Raw genomic sequence first — 18,829 nt, 5'->3', positions numbered from 1 at the left:
CTGCATCAGGCTCTACGCTCATCCTGTCCCTGGCCTGCATGGTTTTTTTCATATTGAGACTTCAAGATACTTTAAAAAGTACATGTTTGTGTTGATCTATCAGCATTCAGCACAAAACTGTGCTTCCAATGGACATGCACACACATGTTTATGTACACTATGGATTTTCCCTACCAGCAGGTTTTCAGCAGAGGAATATTGGTGGGGAAAGGAGTATGGATTTTATAGTAAGCTGGAAAAACCTGTTGCTTGCCTTGCTCCTCATCCAAAAAGCCATTTTCTGCCAAAAATAATTACGTTTCACTGAAGCATATCCTTAGTAAAGGAAGGACAGATGGATTCATGTAGATGGAAGGGCTTTCATTAACCATTCTGAAACACAACTCAGGTGCAGATTCAATGTGATGCTTGGCACGTACAATAAAGTATCTGTGCTGCATTCCATACACCTGATAGCCAGTTTAACGTGTGCTTTCTTGCCTCTGCAGGCTGCCTTTGGCACACCAACATGGTCTCTGCCTAGGTCACATGAATCCTGGCATGCTACTGCTCCATGTACAGGCAAGATAACTAGATTTCAATGAGACACTGAATGCATGAATGACTCATGGGTCATGTTTATGTACATGCCCAGCATCACTCTGAGATACCTTTGTAGATCTGGAGATCACTCCTAGTTCCTGTGACTTCCACTACTGCCCCAGATTCAATATATTCAAGTAACCTCAAGAAAGAACAATCTACCTGGACTTGTAAAAGGTACTGTTCCTTTATTCTTCTGTTCAGGACAGATGATGTCACCAACAGCCCATCTTGGTTGATCTGGAATGCCTTTCCTTCATTTCCCTCTGAGATCTGGAAAGAGTATGGTGGCCCATTCTTTGGTGAGTCTCTGTCACTCATGATCAGCTTTAGGATGTTTGTCCCCACAGGGGAATTCTCCTGAAATAGTCAAGAATAGGTTGGAGAAAGGGCACTGATAGTGTAACTGTGTATGGAACTCCTCATCTGGTTGACAGCACAGGAGAAAAACTGGATGAACAAGGTAAAACTACCCAAACCTTTTCATTAATTAATTAATTAATTAATTAATTAATTAATTTGTTTATATTTTAACATATATACTGCTGCTCTCAAAGACTCGCAGTGCTTTACAATAAAAGAATAAAACAACCCAACCAGTAAACCCCCCAATACATTAAAAGATGGCAATTCATTGGAGTTAACTCCCCATCTCCCCGCTCCTGTTCAGCTGCAGTCCGGAGCTCGTTCATTAGACACAAGGGTCCTGATCTCACTAATTCTAGTGAGTTGAGGCTGGGCTGAGGTCCTGGAGTTACTATCAGTGGATCTCACTAATTCTACCAAACGCCTGGCGGAAGAGCTCCATCTTGCAGGCCCTGCGGAAAGCTGATAACTCCGGCATGGCCTTTAGCTCTTCTGGGAACTCATTCCACCAGGCTGGTTGAGGCCAGGTGAATGTCCCAGGGGACCAGGATGACCAGCAGATGCATACCCACAAAGAAGAGTGTCCTGCGGGGGGCATAGGCAGACAAGCGGTCCCACAGATACTCAGGGCCCAAGCTGTGTATAGCCTTTAAGGTTAAAACCAATACCTTAAACTTGATCCAGAAACAGGTAACCAGTGCAGATGACATAGCACTTGCTGAATGTGGGCCCTCCAAGATGTACCAGTGAGGACTCTCACAGCCATATTTTGTACCAGCTGTAATTTCCAGGTCAAAGCTAAGAGTAGGCCCACATAGAGCGAGTTACAGTAGTCTAGCCTGAAAGTGACCATTGCACTGCTGCTGTCGTGTTCCCAGCCACAGGACCTCCATCTTGGAGGGGTTGACTTTCAGGTGGCTCTGCCTGAGCCATCCAGCCACTGCTTCCAAACATCTGGCAAATGTTTCTGGGGAGGAGTCCAGCTGGCCATCCATCAGGAAATAGAGCTGGGTGTCACCCGCAAATTGGTGGCATCCCAGCCCCATAGCTCCAGACCAGCTGGGCTAGAGACACATGTAGATGTTGAACAATGTGAGGGGGAGAACCACCCCCTGCGGAACCCAACAAGGGAGCCCCACAGGGTCTGATAACTCATCCCCCACAGTGAACCTCTGTGACTGGTTCTGGAGAAAGGAGACCACCCATTGTAGTGCGAGGCAGTGGATCAACAACTCATGGTCGACCATGTCAAACATGGCCGACAGATCTAGAAGTACGAGGATGGCCGACCCACCCCAGTCCAGGTGGCAGTGGATGTCATCTGTAAAGGGTGCAGTGTCCACCCTGTGGCCAGGATGGATGCCCGACTGGTATGGATCCAGGGCCGAAGTTTCCTCCAAGAATGCTAGGAGCTTTGGATGATGGTTCATAGTTTAGTGCTTTAGCCAAAGTCATCACAAAACCATAAATGAGAAATGTCAAAGTGCAGGAACAAATAAGAGTAATTTTGTCACATGTTTCTATAGTGAGAGATAGAATAATAGAATCATGAGTTGGAAGGAGGCACACAGACCATCTAGCCCAACCCTCTGCTCAATGCAGGATCAGCCTAAAGCATCCAAGATAAGTATCTGTCCAGCTGCTGCTTGAAGACTGTCAGTGAGGGGGAGGTCACCACCCCCTTAGGCAGTCAATTCCACTCTTAAACTACGTCTTAAACTAGTCCTTCCGCCTTTCCTCATAGGGATTGGGCCCCAGGCCTGAGATCATTCCCGTCACTCTCCTCTGAACCCTCTCAATTTTGACCACGTCATTTTTGAAGTGAGGCCACCAGAACTGCACACAGTACTCTGGGTGGTCTGACCAGTGCCGTATATAATGGGACTATGACATCTTGTGATTTTGATGTGATGCCTCTGTTGATACAGCCAAAGAGTGCATTTTGCTTCTTTACTGCTGCTTCACTCTGTCTGCTCATATTTAGCTTACAATCCACAAGTACCCCCAAGATCACGTACACTCACACTGCTACCCAGAAGTGTATCTCCCATCCTAGATGTATACTTCTCATTTGTGTCACCCAGATGTAAAACTCTACACTTCACATTATTGAATTGCATCTTGTTCTCATATGCCCACTTTTCCAGGGTGTTCAGATCTTATTGAACTATATATCTTCTGGGGAATCTGCTACTCATTCCACTTTGGTGTCATCCGCAGATTTAATAAGGAGTCCCTCTACCCCCTCATCCAGATCATTGCTAAAAATGTTGAAAAGTACCTGACCTGGCGCGGAACCCTGTGGCATTATGCTGCTCACCTCCCTCCACTCTGATAAAATACCACTGACAACCACTCTTTGGGTATGGTGTTCTAACCACTTTCTTATGATTAGATATCATAGAACAATTAACATCTGCTAATCCAGGTTAGAAAATTGGAGATATGAAGAGAACGTTTCATGCAAAGATGGGTATGATAAAGCAGTGGTCCCCAACCTGCGGGCCGCAGCCCGCTGCCGGGCCGCATAGGCCATGGCGCCGGGCTGCGGCTCCCTCTCCCTGCTCCCCCGCAGTAAAAAACTTCCCAGGCCACAGGCTTGCGGCCCGGGAAGCTTCTTACTGCGGGAGGGCGGGGAGAGGGAATCAGGGCCGGGCCGTGCATCGCGCATGTGCGGCCCGATGCGTGGGCGTGGCCCGTGTGGCGTGGCCCGTGTGGGCGTGGCCCGTGTGGGCGTGGCCCGTGCGTGCGCGGCCCACTGAGCGGGCGTGGCCCGATGCCTTGCCGGTCCCCAGCTTCAGAAAGGTTGGGGACCACTGTGATAAAGGACCAAAATGGTAGGGACCTCACAGAAGCGATTTAAAAAGGTGGCAAAATTATACAGAGGAACTATACAAGAGTGAGCAACATCCCTGATAACCACGATGGGGTAGTCACTGACCTGGAGCCAGACATCCTGGAATGTGAAGTCAAATGGGCCTTAGGAAGTCTGAGCAAAAATAAAGCTAGTGGTGGTGACAGCATTCCAGTTGAACTATTCAAAATCCTACAAGCTAGGCTCCAGCAATATGTGGACCGAGAACTTCCAGAAGTACAGGCAGAATTTCAAAGAGGCAGAAGAACTAGAGATCAAATTGCCAATATATGCTGGATTATGGAGAAAGCTAGGGAGTTCCAGAAGAACATCTATTTCTGCTTCATTGACTATGCTAAAGCCTTTGATTGTGTGGATCATAACAAATTGTGGCAAGTTCTTAAAGAGATGGGAATACCGGAGCATCTTATTTGTCTCTTGAGAAACCTATATGCAGGTCAAGAAGCCACAGTGAGAACCGGGCATGGAATCACTGATTGGTTCAAAATTGAGAAAGGAGTTCGGCAAGGCTGTATACTGTCACCTTGCCTATTTAACTTGTATGCGGAGCACTTCATGAGAAAGGCGAGGTTAGATGAGTCACAAATTGGGATCAAGATTGCAGGGAGAAATATCAACAATGTCAGATATGCAGATGATACCACCACTCTAATGGCAGAAAGTGAAGAGGAACTAAAGAGCCTGTTGATGCGGGTGAAGGAGGAGAGTGCAAAAGTTGGCTTGAAACTCAACATCAAGAAAACAAAGATCATGGCATCTGGCCCTCTCAATTCCTGGCAAATAGATGGGGAAGAAATGGAGATAGTGACAGATTTTATTTTCCTGGGCTCCAAGATCACTGCAGATGGGGCCTGCAGCAAAGAAATTAAAAGACGCTTGCTCCTGGGGAGGAAAGCTATGGCAAATCTAGACAGCATCCTAAAAAGCAGAGACATCACCCTGCCAACAAAAGTGCGTTTAGTCAAGGCTATGTTATTCCCAATTGCAATGTATGGCTGTGAAAGTTGGACCATAAGGAAGGCCGAGCATCAAAGAACTGAGGCTTTTGAACTCTGGTGCTGGAGAAGACTCTTGAGAGTCCCTTGGACTGCAAGGCGAACAAACCGGTCAGTCCTAGAGGAGATCAGCCCTGACTGCTCCTTAGAAGGCCAGATCCTGAAGATGAAACTCAAATACTTTGGCCACCTCATGAGAAGGAAGGACTCCCTAGAGAAAAGCCTAATGCTGGGAATGATTGAGGGCAAAAGAAGAAGGGGACGGCAGAGAATGAGGTGGCTGCCTGGAGTCACTGAAGCAGTTGGTCCAAATTTAAATGGACTCCGGGGAATGGTAGAGGACAGGAAGGCCTGGAGGACCATTGTCCATGGGGTTGTGATGGATTGGATACGACTTCGCACCTAACAACAACAAAATCCAGGTTAATTTTAGGGCCATGCAGCAACTTCTGAAAAATCAAATTTCTTGGACCCACCAAACTGGTCTCTTGGGCCGAGCTTTGGTTATCTCTTATCTTTCAGGCAACTCTTAGGACTGAAACATAGCAAATCTCAGGATTCTCAGTTCAGTGGACTGATCAGGTAGGATTGCCTCCTTTGGGTTGGTCTTTTACCTGCACTGCCACACTGTAATTGAGTTGAAAAAACCTAGGTGGGTTATCATTGACGTCAGACACACGAAGGAGCACAGTGGTGTCACTGAAAAGAGGTGTCTGTCCATTGTCCATTGCTTGGATTTTCAGAGTGTAGCTGGATATCTAGAAAACACAGTACATACACATTATTTCAGCCCTAGGTAGCCCAAACAGTAAAGATTAAATTATATCTCTGCTTTGGCATTCTTACTGCTCATGACTCATATTCCTTAGAGGTTGTTAAGACTATAAAAGCCAGTTTGCTGTTCTGTGATTCCAGCCAAAAAGAAGGTACAGGTTCTATTTGTTAGCTCCTTAGTCTGTGACCTCTAGAGGAATATAGAGGGTTTATTTTGCAGACTGCAGACAAAACTATTATACTGACATTCTTCTTGTATGTATGTAACTCACCTACAGAATTTTAAATTATTGGGTCATAAATTAAAAAACCTACACCTGTATTTTGCCAAGTAGAAATCATGTTTCTCAGAATGTTGAGTGAAGGTGGATGGAGTGCCTAGGACACTGAAGTTTATATATCTCATGTGTGACTGTTCCAAAGTATCATCAATGCTATCATAACTAAAGGTGTGTCCCAACCATTGAAGCCCATTGCCTTTCTCTCTTCAAATCAGCCCTTGCTGCTTCTTCTCTAGTATTCACAAGGGATTTCTATGTCTCATGAGTTGCAAGTGGCCCCTTCTTTTGGATTGTTATGCGATATCATTATTCCTACTTTGCCTTGAAAACCTAACTTCCTAGCTAATATAAAGACACAAGTAACTTCCCCCCATGTCTGGTTGAACTTGTCACTTACCTCTTCCCTGTCCAGGTGATGGGCAACATAGATCTCTCCACTTTTGGGGTCAATAATAAAATGAGACAGAGCATTGCCATCCACAATAGAATATGTGATCTGGTTGTTCATCACACCATCTTTGTCATCAGCCAAAACCTGTTGAGATAAAGGGAGCTGCGTTATGAAACACAGGAATCCTTTGATGAGAAGGAGGTATTTCATCAGATAACCTGCCAGACTCTGGTTAAAAGAAGCAAACAGAAGGAAATGTTCATTTTGTGTAATTAATTAAAACGTATCTTGCAGAGAAGTATAAGAAAACAATATTTATTGTTCTCCCAAAGCATCTATTTTAGAAGGATGCACAGACTTTATAGGATACCACTGTGGTTGATGGGGAGACAATTTTAAAAGTCCTGGGCCAAGAAACTCCTTGCCTGTGGAAAGCTGGAATGTCATGGGAAAGTGTGCCTGTCTAACCCTTTCCCTAAAATTGGGAGGAGTAGCAAACACACCAGAAGATATAGAGCTCAACGAGATCTGAACCTGCTGTAAAAGTGGGCAAATGTGAACAAGAAGAAATTCAATGAGAAGTGCACAGTTCTACTTCTTGGTTACAAAAATGAGAAGTCTGCATACTGAATGGGAGATACACTTCTGGACAGCAGTGTGTGTGAATGTTGTCTTGGGGTCCTTGTGGACTGTAAGCAAAATATGAGCAGACAGTGTGATGTGGTGGTAAAGAAGGCGAATGCAGTCTTGGGCTGTATCAACAGGGGCATCACATCAAAATTCCAATATGTCATAGTCCCACTGTATACTGCATTGGTCAGACTATACCTGGAGTATTGTATGCCTCCCTTAGAAAAGAAAAAATGTTAAATCACTGAGCAAGAGGGTTTAATTTTGTTATAAATTTGAGATGGGGTTGCCAGTTAAGATTAGAGTCAAAGATCACGCCGAGCTATGGAAATGTGGAAAATTGTTTTAATTGAACACCATCAATTCTTCAAGTGATAAAGGGAAAACCATAATCTTTTATTTTGAATTCTTGAGTTCTGCACATTTACAGTATTTTGAAAAAGTGAGCACTACTTTATGGGAAGAGTTATAGCACAATGGGAGACAACATGCTTTGCAGACCGAGGGTCCCTGGTTCAATCAAGACTGTTTCAATGTATGGGCATATTAGGCAGTTGCCCGCGGGGGCCACAAGCATACGGGCCCCATGATAACCTATGCATGTATTGATAAGTTGTGATATGTGAATGGACAAGCTGTGTTGATTAATCTTTATTGTAAAGCATATTTTAATATTTAAACACTGATTCTGTTGAAGATAGCAATAAATATAATTTTAATTTTATTGATAATTTACATTTTTATTCCTGTGAGTGGTTGTGTAGGTAGGACTCCAGTGCGCTGCTTTGCCTGGGAGTCTGTAATGCTGTTAAGTTGGCCCTGGGTTCAATTTATGGCATTGAAGATCCTGGAGAGCTTTTTCTGATAATGGTAGACAATGCTGAGCTAAGTAAGTCAATTTCATTGATCAGACTATACACATTGGTCCCTCAAGCTCAGTATTATCCTCTTCAGTGAGCAGCAGCTAATGATTCTGCATTTTATTGAGTTGGGTGAATTATTGGAGCCTGGTCACAGTGAAAACCAGCTTCACATGTTCCTGTGTCAGGCTATTGGTCCACCTAGCTCAGCCCAGTTACTCTAACTTAAAAGTATTTCTCTGGAGACTCAGACAAATAAAAATCTTTTCCTGTAACTGCCACCTTCAGTGTTCCAGCTGGAGATTTCAGGTATTGAACCTTGGCCTCTCTGCTTGCAAAGCAGGTATTTTATTACATAGCCTGAACAACTCTCTTCTGCATCATTGACTTCGCTGCTGAATCAGTATAATGTCAATTCTCATTCTAGCCCCACCTGAGTTTAAAAGATATGGAGGACTGATATGACTATTAATAGTACTCTGTTACTATTTTAATTTCTCTTTTGAAATGTTTTGCTGCTGGACTTCTAGTGATCTAATAGTGATCTATTAATAATATTGGTTACAGTTGGTTACTGGTTACCAGTTGCAGCCCTGATCAGGTTCAAGGTTTGGTTTGGACCTTTAAGGCCCTTTGCAGTCTGGGACCCAAATATCTGAATGACCACCTGTCACCGTACACTCCCCCCCCCCCAACTTATTGGTTGTTCCCAGTCCCCGGGAAGTTTGTCTGGCCTTGATGAGAGCCAGGGCCTTTTTGGTACTGATCCCAACGAGGTGGAACGAGCTCCTGGAAGAGCTGAGGACCCTGCAGGAACTTTCTGTGTTCCGCAGGGCTTATAAGACAAAGCTCTTCTGCCAAGTCTATGGTTGAGGCCAGAGCATGGAAGAATGGATGGGCCCCCTGGAAGATACTGCCACAATAATGTCAGATCATTGTCGGTGGTTGCCAGCATGTGCAGTCCCTTTGGGGCACCGAGAGCCAGCCTCACTGGTTGTGGGGAGGAGTGAGTTTTACTACCAGCTTTCTGATTGAATTATTAATGGGGATTTTAACAGGGATCGTTATTTTTATGTGGGGTTTTATTATGTAACCCGCCATGAGATGGCTTGCCGTAAATGGTGGGAAATAAATCTAAATAATAATAACAATAACAATAGCAACAACAATAATACAGTGTCTCTCTTGCTTCTTGCACGGCTGCTACTGCTTCTCCCACCTGCCATTTGCATGAAATTCTAAATGGGACAAAGGCTATTGTTGACACGATACATAGACGTATATGTCTTACCATGAGGATCATTTCACCAATGGCCACATCCTCACAGATGTCAACAATGTAAAGGTCTTGGCTGAACTCAGGCACATGATCATTTGCGTCCGTGATGTTGATCACAACCATGGTGATGTCACTGAGAAAACCGTAGCCTTTTCTTTTACCCTCAATAGACAAGTAATACTCATGGCTAACTTCAAAATCCAGACTCCCGTTGACAAACAGGATTCCTGAAAGCATATAGGGACATGAAAGACAGGACACTTTCTGAGCACGTATCCAGGAGAATAGGAGCGGAATAATCTAATTGGCTGTAAAACTATTACAAGAACATTTCTAGTTAAAAATTAACAATGAGGCCAACAATATTTAATGATTTTCTAAAAGAGGCTGTGGTACACCCGTTGCTCAAAAAACATCCCTGGACCCGCAGGAGCCTGACAACTACTGCCCCGTCGCATCTAGCATTTCTGGGGAAGTTAGTTGAAAGAGCTGCTGTGGACCAAATATCAGCACTCCTAGAGGAAACTTGAGCCCTTGAACCATTTCATTCATTCTGACCTGGCCATGGGGTGAAGACAGCACTAGTTGCCCTAACGGATGACATCCACCACCAGCTGGACCGAGGTGGGTCAGTACTCCTTGTGCTATTAGACCTGTCTACAGCATCTGACACAGTAGATCATGAGCTCCTAGCTCACTGCCTCGCCAACACTGGGATACAGGAGACAGCCCTCAAATGGCTCCAAGGTCACAGAGAGATGGTAGTAATAGGAGAGAGAGTATCCAACCACCTTCAGCTCACATGTGGAGTCCCACAGGGAACAGTCCTCTCTCTTATTTAACATCTTCGTGTGCCCTCTTGCTCAGCTGGTGTGGAGGCCTGGGCTGGGTTGCCACCAATATGCAGATGTCACCCAGCTTGATGGATGACCGCTCTGATTCCACCCCCCCCCCAAGAACACTTAGCCAGATGACTAGAAGCAGTGACAAAGTGGCTCAAGTAGAGTCATTTGAATCTCAACCCTTCAAAGACAGTGGTCCTGTGGCTTGGTAGGAAGGGACCAAGCGAGGAAGCATGCTTACCCAATCTGGATGGAGTACGTCTAGTAGTAGCACACTCTGTCAGAAGCCTGGGTGTGATCCTCAATGCTTCCCTCTCCATGGAGGCACAGGTCACGAGAGTAGCGTGGTATGTCTTCTACCACCTATGCCAAGCCAAGCTACTAGCGCCTTAATTGGCACCAGAACACAAAGCCACAGTGATCCATGTAACGGCCACCTCTAGACTAGACTTCTGCAACTCACTCTATGCAGGCCTACCCTCATCCTTGATCTGGAAGCTACAACTGGTTCAGAATGCTGCAGCCAGGATTCTCACCAATGCACCATGGAGATCCCACATCCAGCCTACTCTTCAACAACTCAGCTGATTCCCAACTGAATTCTGGATCCGGCTTAAGGATTTGGTTACTACCTTCAAGGCCATATGCGATCTGGATCCCGTGTACCTGAGAGACCATCTCTTTGCCTATACCCCCAAAAGAACACTATGTTCTACCAACTGCCACCAGCTGGTGATCCCTGGCCCCAAAGAAGCATGTTGGTCCTCAACAAGGTCCAGTGCTTTCTCTATCATCACCCCCTCTTGGTGAAATGAACTCCCTGAACAGCCCTGCCTGAACATCCACAGGGCCTGCAAAAGGGGGCTCCTCCACCAGGCATTTGCTTGAGTTCAACCGACCCAACAACATCTATGGGTCCCCCCTCAAACACCCCCTCCATGACCTGAACCAGCCTGACCTCCCTGGGGTTTGTCTAAGTTGTAATTGTTGTTATATTATCGCTGACCAAAGCCATTTGAGTTATGTGCTTATGGTATAAAGCAAGCATTCTTGGTTCTTGCAGAATGTATCGGTCCTGGCCCAACATGTTCTCCCTCAACAGCAAAAACAGACCTAGAAAGGACCCTTTTCTGACAGAAACCAAAGCTTGAAGACTGGCAATACTGTTGTGGGTACCTAACCATAGCCATTGAGGGCATTCATTTCTTAAAGCTAAAGGCACTGATTCTGTCATTTTAAACCACCAATGTGTTTTCCCCCAATTTCAGCTTTCTCTTCAAGCCTGATACAAGAGAACAAAGGAGGATAAAATCTGAGCATCCTGATTGCTGTGTAAATAGTCCACATACCTGTGTGAGGATTTAACCTGAATTTCCCATGTGCATTTCCATTCACAATTTCATACTTGATCTCTGCATCCTGAGCACCATCCCGCATCAATGAAGACAGGTTCAGAACCTCTGTACCAACAGCCATATCTTCCTGTACTGCAACCACATATTCACTGTCCTGGAACACTGGCAGGTACTCCTTCAGATCCACTACTGAGACCGATACAGTGGCAAAGGAAGAGAGGGAGTGAGGAAAACCCTTATCCGTGGCACACACAGTCAGCTCCAGTGTAGACACCTGTGATTCTTTTAGAGGTTTCTCCAATCGAATTACTCCAGTTGCCTCCTCTATGGAAAAGTGCCCATTAGCTGATTCAGCAAGAGAATAGACTATCTCTGCATTAGACCCTGGGGGGGAAACAGATACCATTATTACAGTGAAGACACTTCGGAACTATTATTTGGTACATGGAATAAACTGAGTAGAAAACCTCCACATAGTACCTCATTTCCTGAGATAATAGAGACCCATGACTTTATCTTGATCAAAAACTAAGAAATTGTCCTTGCTAGGAATGGTATAAATTAGATCAATATATTGTTTTGTAATAGATATGCATTATTGTTATTGGGTGATATTATCATATTGAATTTTAGAATGGCTGCAAAATTCAAAATATTCCCACAGTCCAAAATAGACTTGAAATATTTTAAGGTATCTTCTAAATACTTTAAATAAACAGCATAATAAGGCAAAACGTTGCTGGGCTTTCTCTTGAGTGCGTTTTAATACATTTCCATTAGCCATATTTGAGGGTCGGTTTCAAAAGCAACCTTTGGAGCAACACTTATGCCCTTATGACACCGACCAAATTGAGTCAAGAGAACACATTTTATTATTTTGCTCTCTATCTTATAGTACTAGCCTTTAAGTCCGTTGCATGCAGGAATGCAATGGGTGCTAGCGGTGGCCCCCTCCCCACACCGAGGTCATAGCCAGCAACTTATGGAGGTTTTCACAGGTGGGCGGGAGGACAGGGCTGGAGTCGGCCTGGATGGTGCGGCCAGCAGGTGAGGGGTGGTTGGGCAGGCGAAGGTGGGTTTCAGCGTAGCAGCCACGGTGGTGAGTAGGAAGGGGATGGCTGGGACATTTGGCGGGTGCCCTGTGGGTGGCTGGGCCACCGGTGGAGCCTGAAGTCACCAAGCGATGTGCTGTCCTCGCAGGTGACGGGCTGGAGCATGGTGGGAAAAGCGGAAGGTGTGCTGGACGAGTGAACAGGTTGTGGCCTGTGACATGGGTGGGCGTCTTCCTCCTTCTTGCAGCTGCTGGTCTGACGACCTGTAGGGGCACAGGCTGGGGCACGGCAGGAGGCATAGTGGGCAGTCATCACGCTCGTGGCTCCGGATGCCATTGGCCAACCTGCTCTTCCCACAGGCTGGGGGGCTAACATGTGCACAGCCATATGGCCTGAGGCAAATCAGGAGGCGTCCTAGCAGGTGGGGTGACAACAACGAAGGTGGCAGGAGGTGGCCTTGTTTGTAAGGAGAGGCAGGGCAGGAGAGATGTCCCCAGCTGCCCGGCACGGTCTGGGGGCAAGGGAGCCAGAGCACGTCATGGTTGGCTTCTGGAGGTGGGCGTTCCAGAGACTGGCCCAATCTGGTTGCACCCAGCTTCGTTGGGCGCGTCCGGATTGGCTCATGCAGCCGGAAGCGCCACTCGGACACAGGATGTGGACCCAGACAGTGCTCTGCCAAAATAGCCTTTTCACAAATATTAAGAGAACAATTCCAAATTCTTGTACATCTCTATCAGAATAAAGAGTTGTAAAATTAACTGAGTGATCGCAGAGTTCAAGATGTTTTTACTACATTGTGTGCTGCTGTAAGTGCTAAAAGGGAGGAATTTTAAATATCAACATGAATATCTTAACATGTTGTTGTTGTTGTTGTTGTTAGGTGCGAAGTTGTGTCCATCGCGACCCCATGGACAATGATCCTCCAGGCCTTCCTGTCCTCTACCATTCCCCGGAGTCCATTTAAGTTTGCACCGACTGCTTCAGTGACTCCATAAAGCCACCTCATTCTCTGTCGTCCCCTTCTTCTTTTGCCCTCAATTGCTCCCAGCATTAGGTTCTTCTCCAGGGAGTCCTTCCGTCTCATAAGGTGGCCAAAGTATTTGAGTTTCATCTTCAGGATCTGGCCTTCTAAGGAGCAGTCAGGGCTGATCTCCTCTAGGACTGACTGGTTTGTTCGCCTTGCAATCCAAGGGACTCGCAAGAGTCTTCTCCAGCACCAGAGTTCAAAAGCCTCAGTTCTTTGACGCTTAGACTTCCTTATGGTCCAACATTCACAGCCATACATTGCAACTGGGAAAACCATAACCTTGACTAGACGCACATGACTAGATGGACTTTTGTTGGCAGGGTGATGTCTCTGCTTTTGAGGATGCTGTCTAGATTTGCCATAGCTTTCCTCCCCAGGAGCAAGCGTCTTTTAATTTCTTTGCTGCAGTCCCCATCTGCAGTGATATTGGAGCCGAGGAAAATAAAATCTGTCACTACCTCCATTTCTTCCCCATCTATTTGCCATGAATTGAGAGGGCTGGATGCCATGATCTTCGTTTTCTTGATGTTGAGTTTCAAGCCAACTTTTGTACTCTCCTCCTTCACCCGCATCAACAGGCTCTTTAGTTCCTCTTCACTTTCTTCCATTAGAGTGGTATCATCTGCATATCTGAGGTTGTTGATATTTCTCCCTGCAATCTTGATCCCAATTTGCAACTCATCTAACCTTGTCTTTCTCATGATGTGCTCCGCATACAAGTTAAATAGGCAAGGCGACCGTATACAGCCTTGCCGAACTCCTTTCTTGATTTTGAACCAATCAGTGATTCCATGCCCGGTTCTCACTGTGGCTTCTTGATCTGCATATAGGTTTCTCAAGAGACAGAGAAGATGCTCTGGTATTCCTATCTCTTTAACAACTTGCCACAATTTGTTGTGATCCACACAATCAAAGGCTTTAGCATAGTCAATGAAGCAGAAATAGATGTTCTTCTGGAACTCCCTAGCTTTCTCCATGATCCAGTGTATGTTGCCAATTTGATCTCTATCTTAACATATTTGGTTTTTAACTCGATTTTCCAGTACTTTGTATCTAATATTTTGTAGAGTCTTATTGATATTTCTATATGGGTCAAATGATCGAATAAACTGTGACTGATTGACAGCATAATAATCTTCTAGATAATGTTAATTACTTGAATTTGAATGGAATTGAATGGAATTGCATTGATTAGATACAGCATAATGCCAGTCATCTGTAACCACTCAGTGAACGGTATGATATTTGGTGAAGGGCTAAGTGGGCGGAGAGTGGGCGGGGTCCTCACCAGGACAGACAGGAGTTCTAGCCAGTCGGGAGGTGAAAAGCCAGTTGGAAGGCCTAATAATTGGGCCAAGGTTCTGACAGGGCCCACCCAGGAGCAATCAGGAGACATCACTGCCAGTTTGCTCCTGAGCATCGCAGGGAGAGGAGGTCAGTAGGGTCGCCAAATGGGATGAGAACAGAGGCTTGGACAGGCTGCACCAGCCCTATTCACCCCAAGGCTGTCCTAACTGTCATGTCCAACTGTAACTTCCCTCCCTTTGCCACACAACCCTGACAGAGCTGGCAGGTGGCTGGTGAGTGTGCTCCCCCGCTCCCTTCAGGCCTTCCGTGAAGGAGCCTATAACAGCCCATGACAGAGGGGAGGGAGGCATTTGTGAGAGCAATGCAGGAGTGTCTGAGGGCTTTCCTTTAGATGGAGGGGGGGAATTTCTCCTTCTGCCAAACAGTTGGCTTATAGGGAGGCCACAGAAAAGCCCCTTCTCACTTAAAATATAGCTCTGGCCAGGGGTTAGACACAGCCAAGCCATGTGTATTTCTTCTTCACAACTTTCTGCAGATTTGAGGTCTACTGCACAGCGTTATTCTGCAGATGAAACTGGACGCTGTTACAGAGGTTCTTTTATCTCCTGTTTCAACTGCACAAGAACCCTGTGCAGTGGGCCTCAAGTCTTTCAATTCAACAACAACATGTGTGGGAGGCCTTAAATGTTTCTTCTCCACCACAACCCTGTCCAAAGTAGCCCTTTTTGTCTGGGGAGCTGATTTTTATACTCTGCAGATGAGCTGTAATGCCAGGAGCTCTCCAGGCCCCATCTGGTGGTTGGCTACCACTGGGTTAGAAATACTCCTGGAGATTTGGAGGTGGAACTACAAAATCGTACAGTGCCTCAAAGTCCAGCCTTCAAAGGAGCCATTTTTACTTGCAGTTGGGAGGGAGTGGTGCACGTGTGTCCCTCCTGGGCTATGGGCTATGGGCTATGGTCAACCCTTATCAGCAGCTGTTTGTATTTTGGGGCACAGACTGACAGACCAGCATCAGTCCTGTGAGCCTGGAAAGTGCAGGAAGATCTAAATAATGAATATTTACAGCCTGAAACTGTAAACAGTGAACAAGTAAATGGCTGGAGAGACATGGGAACTGACTTGACTTTTTCTAACTTTGGCCTGGCAAATAAAAAACCAGTATAAAAAACATTACTAAGGTCAAGACTGCTGTGCACAGAGAGTCTTCCTCTTAGGGCTGCCAGCTTCCATGTGAGGCTCTCTACCCCAACTCCCACATGGGGAGTCAGTCATGGGGAAAGGAAGGGAAGACGATTGGAAACTGCTTTGCGACACCTGAGGCCTGCTGGGTCATTGCAACCCATTCCCAGTTCTCTCAAACCCCTCACAGCCCCAAATCCATCACAGGTTGTGTATTGAGACTCCTTTGGGTAGTAAACAACAGGGTACAAAAATCCAGTTCTTCTTCTAAGGAGCAACCATGAAAGAAGCATGTGGGCACATAACATTTAATGAACAGTGAAAAAATGGAGACAGAAGGAGCAGGGTGGACACCTGTGTACTGTGACTACCCTGTGTGTATTAGGGCAGGGGGACATTTCGGTGTCTGTGGCCTAATTCACACAAGAAGGGAAATGTTGCAGAACTGGGAGGAATTGGTTGCCATATAATCTCCCCCTAAGAAGAAACTCCAGTCTGATTTTCTCTTCACATATGTGACGTCATGGCTCTGGAAAGCTCATCTGTAACCACTATGCCATAGTTCCCATAGGTTAGTCCTCTCCCATACTCAATGAACATTCCACACCACAGGTTTGTGACACCCAGATCTCCACACCCATGCCCTCATTTGTCACCACGTCACCACAACCTCCCACACAACACACATATTCAACCCTATGCCCTTACAGACTGGACAGCTCCTCTCCTTCCTTTTCGCACCGCCAAGCTCTAGCACCCGTTGTATTCCTGAATACAACGGGTTTTCCCCCTAGATCTTAAATAAAACAAATGCAAACTATGTAATATAAAATATTTTAAAAATAGTATTAAAATTCCTGATCCTCTAGTAGATAAAGCAGAGAGACAGAATCACTACAGATGGTAGCATTTATTTGCTTCCATACATAATTCGATAGTCTAATGGCTGTTGAGCAAAACTTGATTTTTCCTTGGTCAGGTATTCCAGATATCTCCTTGAACAAAGGTGATATAATTTTAGAGCGGGGTGATACATAAAATGGGCATCCAGTGACTCCAACTTTCCCAGCTGTCACAGGTATAAATTCTCAGTTTTTGGAATTTTCCTAAAATGCCTCTCCATAACCACAGATAGTAGAACACTGCCCCTTGCTAAATCCTTTGATTTTTAGTTTCCAGATGAAATAAATATTCTCCAGGGGCTTGAATAAATCTAGAACTGGGGGAGGGGGAAGAAATTTTGGAGAACTCCAGAGGTCTAACTGACACACTATGTCCTCCAGGCTCTGCTTGATAGTAGATCTATGCTGGAATGAAGTAGGGATGAAAGGGGAAAGGTTGCCACTTTTTCGCTATGGCAATGTTAATTACTTTAAAATTCCAGTAGTGTTTAATTCTCAAAGGGTATTCATGTACTTAGTTGTTCATCTCTATCTCAGGAAGGTGTTTGTCTATGCATGTTCCCCTTAAATATCTGGGATTCATTTTTAAAAATCATTTTAACTAGTTTGCAATGCACTCAGCAATCCAGATACTCCCAGTAATAAGTCACAATCATAAGTTCCTTTGGTTGCAAACAGTTTTTGCACCTTGATATTCTAATATGGTAGAATTTGTAAATACCACACTTACCTTCATCAAGATCCCTTGCAAAGACAACTGCAATGGGTGTCTTTACTGTTGTGTTATCAAAAACAGCTACAGCACAATGACTGGGAAAGAACCTTGGAGTGTTGTCATTCATATCCTCCACATCTATAATTATGTCCGCTTGGCAAAAACGTCCTCCTCCGTCTGTTGCCTTGGCTACAAGCTGGTACTCAGGTTTTAGCTCTCGATCAAGTAACATGGAAGTGGTCAGCTCTCCTGGTTGAAATAATTAAAGAGAGAAACATGACTATGGCCATAATGGCATGGAACATGTTTATGTTAATGGATTAATTATTCACGTTTTTTAAAATATTTATTCATTGTATTACCAACTGAAAAAAACCCCACTACATTAAGTCTTAACCTGTCCATTATCAGAAGAGGCATCAAAACAAAAAAGAGTTACATGGAGAGAAATGGTCTGGTTTGCAGTATACACAAATATTATTTAGAATACTACATAAAGAATTATTCAGAAATAAAACATCTCCTTTGAAGTCTCTGGGAGAATTTTTAACTTTTACCTGTATGTGAGTCCAGTCTGAAGTCCTCAGAGCTAGGGCCATGGAGGCTGTAAGTAATCTGGCCGTTGCTGCCAACGTCAGCATCAGTGGCTGATACTTTCAAAACAGAAAACCCTGGGAAGGCATCTTCTGAAACTTCTCCTCTGTATGGTGTCTGGAAGGAAAGATAGCATTTTACCCCAGGGAACAATTCATTCTATATTCAGAATGGCTGAACTGGCCCAATCCAAAGCTAGTAATGGATATGACTCCAAGTAGAGGCCAGAGATTAGAAAAGGTGTGTTCAAAGCAATCAAGGACACTGTAGAGTAATTCCAATTCCCAAAGCTAGAACCACCCGACCAACAACTTTTATACTGCTCTGGCTGGTTTGGCTATGACAGTCAGGGCCAGTTTATCCATTTAGCACATGTAGCACATGCTAGGCGCCTTGTACTTCCAGGGGTCCCACACAATATCTCACCCCATGGATCAGGGCCATAGACTCTTTCCTTCTTCCGTTCCCCTATTTAAGGACACTTAGAGTGACACCCCTTTCCACTGGGGGAGGGCTCTGCCTCTAGTCTGGCTGTTCCTACCGCAGTTGTACTCAGATAGGGCCCTATGAATTTTCAAACTGCCTCTGGTGCTACAGGTCCTGAGAATCCTTAAATTGCTTCTGATGACAGCCAGTTTGTCTAGTGGTTAGAATATGGGACTATCCCCACTCTGCCATGGGAGCTTGCTGGGGGACCTTGGGCCAGTCATATACTATCAGCCTAACCAAACTCACAGTGTTATAGAGAAGATAAAATGGAGGAGAGGAGAATGGCATAAGCCACTCTGGACCCCTTTGGGGGAAAAGGCAGGGTATAAA

General features: G+C 45.2%; 1 protein-coding gene across 3 annotated transcripts in view; it reads right to left on the bottom strand.

Moving 5' to 3' along the window:
- The window catches only part of FAT2 (FAT atypical cadherin 2), a 193,115-nt gene that overhangs the window by 35,799 nt on the left and 138,487 nt on the right, over positions 1-18,829 (bottom strand). For all 3 annotated transcript variants that reach the window (XR_013229193.1, XM_077326518.1, XM_077326519.1), the window contains exons 12-18: positions 17,974-18,127; positions 17,432-17,665; positions 11,225-11,614; positions 9,046-9,260; positions 6,271-6,408; positions 5,433-5,576; positions 745-942 (exon numbers count right to left, since the gene is read on the bottom strand). Coding sequence is in view for 2 of the 3 variants with exons in the window: in XM_077326518.1 (XP_077182633.1) it covers positions 745-942; positions 5,433-5,576; positions 6,271-6,408; positions 9,046-9,260; positions 11,225-11,614; positions 17,432-17,665; positions 17,974-18,127 (1,473 nt within the window). In the remaining variant the exon portion in view is untranslated. The remainder of the gene's footprint in view (positions 1-744; positions 943-5,432; positions 5,577-6,270; positions 6,409-9,045; positions 9,261-11,224; positions 11,615-17,431; positions 17,666-17,973; positions 18,128-18,829) is intronic.

The sequence above is a fragment of the Paroedura picta genome, chromosome 3 (assembly GCF_049243985.1).
Source record: "Paroedura picta isolate Pp20150507F chromosome 3, Ppicta_v3.0, whole genome shotgun sequence".
In the NCBI taxonomy this organism is placed as follows: Eukaryota; Metazoa; Chordata; class Lepidosauria; order Squamata; family Gekkonidae; genus Paroedura; species Paroedura picta.
The sequence above is the reverse complement of the archived record's forward strand: the minus strand, read 5'-3'. Positions and strand labels throughout refer to the sequence as shown.